This window comes from Lactuca saligna, chromosome 9 (assembly GCF_052625555.1).
Source record: "Lactuca saligna cultivar CGN05327 chromosome 9, ASM5262555v1, whole genome shotgun sequence".
In the NCBI taxonomy this organism is placed as follows: Eukaryota; Viridiplantae; Streptophyta; class Magnoliopsida; order Asterales; family Asteraceae; genus Lactuca; species Lactuca saligna.
In genome coordinates this window covers 40147525-40152683 of record NC_136425.1, presented here as the reverse complement: position 1 = coordinate 40152683, position 5159 = coordinate 40147525, and the positions used below count along the sequence as shown (strand labels likewise).

General features: G+C 33.5%; 1 protein-coding gene across 1 annotated transcript; it reads right to left on the bottom strand.

The window, feature by feature from the left end:
* Window positions 1-3291: 3291 nt before the first annotated feature.
* LOC145014171 (cytomatrix protein-like protein) lies at window positions 3292-5159 on the bottom strand. Its single transcript, XM_078972542.1, has 5 exons — window positions 4631-5159; window positions 4361-4472; window positions 4161-4234; window positions 3635-4069; window positions 3292-3557 (listed from the first exon to the last, which is right to left on the bottom strand). The coding sequence occupies exons 1-5, from the start codon at window positions 4889-4891 to the stop codon at window positions 3459-3461; spliced, it is 981 nt and encodes a 326-aa protein (XP_078828668.1). The 5' UTR covers window positions 4892-5159; the 3' UTR covers window positions 3292-3458.

Here is a 5159-nt window from a genome sequence, read left to right as displayed (position 1 = left end):
ATATTACAAACATTTTAGATAAACTATAACAGGTATAGTTTATGATATATCACTCTACGCACTCGTACAAGAAAGGTACATTCATACAAGAAATATTTATATTCACACACAATTATCGTAAACTTGTTATCCTATATTGTGAGTTTCTCTATTTTTTTTCGATCTCTATCTCTCTATCTCCCCGTACGTCCGAGTGCGGGATATAATTCCTGGTAGTTATAATCAGAATCTCCTTGAGGGAGAACGTGATACTTGTATATAGATCTATATTGGGATTGACACCCCACACCTTGCTGCTAGCTACAGTTGGACCTGCAGGTCTACGGGTGACAAATGTCATTTCATTTTCGCGACGCCTGAGAAACGTTGTGGCAGGTTCACATAGTCACAGTATGATTATAGCGACTCACTTAGGGAGACAACAATTCATAAAGTTTACGGGGTTGCATAAAAACCAAAGTAGGTTTTAGGTTGATAGAATAAATTTACTTTCCATTTCATTTTAAACTCACAACATTTCTACTAAGAAACGATGACTTCTCATACATTCTAGTCTTTGGTTGTAAGGCTACATTCTTCGGATTTCAAGGAAAATATCGGATTTTTCTGAAACAACGCGACATTTACATGTGAAAGACTTCTAATAAGATTATTAATAAAAGCTTATGAACTCACCAACCCTTGTGTTGACACTTTTCAAACAACTTGTATTCACAGGAAAACATTAATCGGGTTACCAAGTGCTTTTGAGGATGGGACGTTGAGGCGTCAAACTTTTCATATTTTGACAACATATTGTAATTGATTTTTGAAACATGTAATTCATACAAGTGATGTAACTTTTCAATTATATATATGTTGGTTGTGTTTGCTTGAATTACTATTGAAATTGTGGTTATGATGCTATACTTGAAGTCCTCCACCCCCGAACGTTTCCGCCATCCTTGGTTTGGGGGTGTGACATAGAATGAAAGAAATAAAGCATATAATAAGTTTTGACTGTATTGACTGTCAAATTCTCCGTCTAATTGGCCTCTAAAGTTCTAATCAGGCCAATTAAGTCTTTATAAAACTTTCAATTTTGGTGTTATTTAACCACTGAAACAAGCTATATCATGTTTTTAGGTTTCCATGATGCATATATAAACGAATTTGACCACATATCAACCACCAACCCTACCTTCTTCGGTTGAAAGCACCATCTGCATGCAACCATCTTCTGATAATGCCGCAGCCTCCACATTTACCTCATATTCGTTATGCAATTTCCATTATCATCAACCCATGTTAATTATGATCACAACCACATCAACACCAATATCGTTACCACAACCTAATTCAACACCATCTCCAGCCTTAAGACATCACCATACCTACAAGTTAACCGAGGAAGAAAAGAAGTTTAACCCCACTAGTAATCACTTCACCACGGTCTTAATTCACCATCAATCGACCATCATAATAAGATCATCTTCACCACAGATTGAAAGCACCACCATTGGCTTTCTTACCACCAACCTTTCATCATCTCTACATGATCATCTTCTTACACATGTAAAATACCACTGCTGGACCACCTTCTTCATACCCACGGCGGAGCCAACTTAGGACTAGGGTAGGCCTAGGCCTACTTAAATTTTTATTTTTATTTTTAGAAATAAGGCATTATTTGGGTACAAATTATTTTAAAAAAAAACATTTATAGTTGTGTTGGCAAGGCATAGTATCTCTTTCCTAAACACTCTAATTCGACTCCATTCCTTTACATTTGACATGCTTTTTTTATATTTCATTTTTAAATTTATATTTTGATCATTTATATTTAGAAAACAAACTCTTTAACTAAACTTAACTTTACTAAGTAAATATAAACATGTTCTTAGAAGAATAGTTGTTTTAAGTTATTTACAAGTTTCCTAACAATATTCTTCAATACTTCTTATAGGCTCCGAAGCATAAAAACATGTGATCTCATGTTTACGATGAAATTAAATTCTAATGAAGAACAAATTCGTTATTTGTTATGAGTTTTAGTTTATAAAACAATTACAGATTTCCTAAATTAATTAACTTAATTAGAATTAACATAATTTAAATAACCAATCATGAAATATAAATAAAAATTAAGTGTTTAAATCAAACAAAACATGAATCACAAAATAAAAAACAATTCAAGACATCAAATCAACGAAATCAATCACACATAAATGAATGTCAAACAAGAAACTAGAAAAAAGAGGTTTTAGTTGTTCATTGTTGAAATCAAACAACCAAAAGTATAATTCAACGACTAAGTTGTGTTAATTAATCTAAAAATTACCAAAACTATATTTCGAAACAAGTCACCAATCCTTCATCGTTTGTAAACTCCAAACTGTGTCTCCAAATCGAATTGTGCTTATAAAAAGATCATTATTCGTGTTTGTTCATTTAAGTAAATGAATGGAAAATCATTCATGTTCTTTCCTTTATTAAATAAACGAATTACAGTTTAACGATTTGTTTACATCCCAACCATGTCATCTTGCAGAGTCTCATTTCATCCACATCAATGCAATACCAACTCAACTTTCAATTAAGTCGCGCCAGCTTTGTAATTATATATCACATCAATAATTAACAACACTCTTCAAAAACGGTCCCCACTGACATTTCAATAATCCATTTATATATTATTAATAATTTAAAAAACTAAATATAATATAATATATATACATAAAAAATGTGCCACATAGACATTTTAGTTATATATGGTGGTAGTTTGAAAATATTAGAGTAAAAATAAAAACTAAATTATATAAATAGAAGGTTATGACGGTGGATGGTGGGGTCCACAATGCAAGACTTTCATGGTATATGGTATAAAAGAAGAATAACCATGTGGTACATGTTAAAGACGACGTAGCATAGCAAATATCATTTGCAGGAGCCAATGCAGATGGTCTAATATAAGACCATCCGCATCGCACCTTGCAAAAGGTTTTTGCAATGCCCGTAATACTGGAATTTCATTTTTTTTTTCTCTCTCTCTCTAAGACTGAGCCGGTATTTCTTTGCAAGATCATAACTTACACGATGTGCATGCTCTAAGTGGAAATCATGTCTAAGGCCCACAATCTCATATTATTAGCATTAAGCAGTAGCCACCTCAGCTAACATAATCATACATAAATTGAGGGAAATTGTTATATTACCAGTGGACCCAACCCAGACCTATAACAAATTTATCAATGTGAGTGCATTTTTGTACTTTGTGTTCTGTATGTATGTATGTAATGTACAGATTTCACCTTTATAAAAAATGCATTACATTCGTTAATGTCAAATTGTCAATTAGATAATTACACAAAATAAACCATATGAGCCTACAATTTTACACACTACTAACAACTAGAGCAACTGGTAAAGTTACTAACTTGACCAAGCATACATACATACAACTTATGCCCTCTAATTCACTATGTGGACAAGTGCTTCAACTTTGGAACTTTAAATCTTGATGTAAACAGCCTTGGTTCAGTGTCACCTCCTTTTCTCTTAGAACTTCTCCTCTCTCCCTTCAAATAAAAAAATATATATTTCTTTTCAAAATTCAAATCATACAAGAATCAATCAGTGTAATCATTCTCATTACCTTCTCATTCACAACCATGTCACTTGAACGACTAGACATGCCTCCTGAATCCACTGTGCATCTACGCAATACAGGTGTAATAGAAAGCTTAGAACGATTATTATTATTATTATTAGAATCACCACGTAACAACTCCAGTTCTTTTGTGAGTCTTGAAATTTCTTCACTCTTTTTTCTTGAATCAGATTCCAACTCAGCCATGTCATCTTGTAAGGATGAAATCGTTCTGTTCTTTTCCATGTTTAATGACTGTGATTGCTCCAATTCAGAGATTAATTTCTGTATTCTGTCATTTGCAGCTTCAACTTCAGATTTGGTTTTCTTAACATGTTCTTGCAATTGGGCATCGGTTTTCTTGAACTGATTCCATGCAAAATCCCTCTCTGCTTTCAGTGCAGACTCATTAGCATTCTTGCTATTGCTCCTTGTTAGATGCTGTATAAGGTAAAGATTACTATGCATTGTTTTCATTTATCAATGATGTAAATGCCATGAGAATATCGATGAGGTAAAGAATAGACTTTACTTTTGGCTCACGTAGAAACTGAGAGAGTTCATCAAAGACAAGTCTTAGATCAGCTCGTTCATCCTCTGCATCTTCTGCAATAACAAAATAGAAATGTGGATGAGATCAAGAACCAATGTGTAAATGAATCTAATGCAACAAAGGTTGCAAAGTACAAGAATTTTTGGGAATTTAGGATTTAAATAGAGGAAACAACTGACCAAATTTTAATTTGTTCATTATTGCTTCTTTTTGCTTCATAGATATGATCAAATTTGCCTTTGCAGCATCAACAGCACGAGCCATATCTTTAATTTTTGAGTTTCTCATCATCTAAAAACAACATATCATATCAAGAAAGACCGAAAGAATAGGAACCACCAATATTTACAACAAGAAATAGAATTAACTTAAATTTACTAAAGATCATAAACAAGGGGCGTAATAATAGAATTATTAAGAACCAAAGATTGAAAATTTAGGGTTCTCACCTGGGAGATATAATCTTCTAATAGCTTAACGTCGAAGACCCATCTATCGTGCTGCGATCTGATTCTTTTTTCAAGGGATTTTCTTTCTTTTAGGAGGGACTCAAGCTGTCGCTGTTGGTCTTGTACCAAGTTAGCGAGTCCTTCAAAAATCTTTTTCCATGAACCTTCTCGATCTTTAGGAGGCTTATCAGCCGAAGAATTTTTGAAACCTTCTCGATCTTTAGAAGGGTTATCAGCCAAAGAATTTTTGCGTCTTCCCATCTTCGATGGATCGACCAAGATGAATGCACTAAGTGGTTGCGTAAATGCCTCTAAAAAGAAGCCAAAAACTCTGATCTGTTCAACTTCGAGGGGATAAATACGGTCTTTTCCTCAAAGGTTAGCGAATTTTGAAGTTTCAAAATTCTTTGGTAAGTTGGAAAATTGCCAAATTGGAGACGATTACTAAAGAGGGGAAGAATTAGGGTTTTTGTTGTAGAAGAAATCATTAATTGGTGAATTGAAAAAAATTGCAACGGTCGAATGGGGT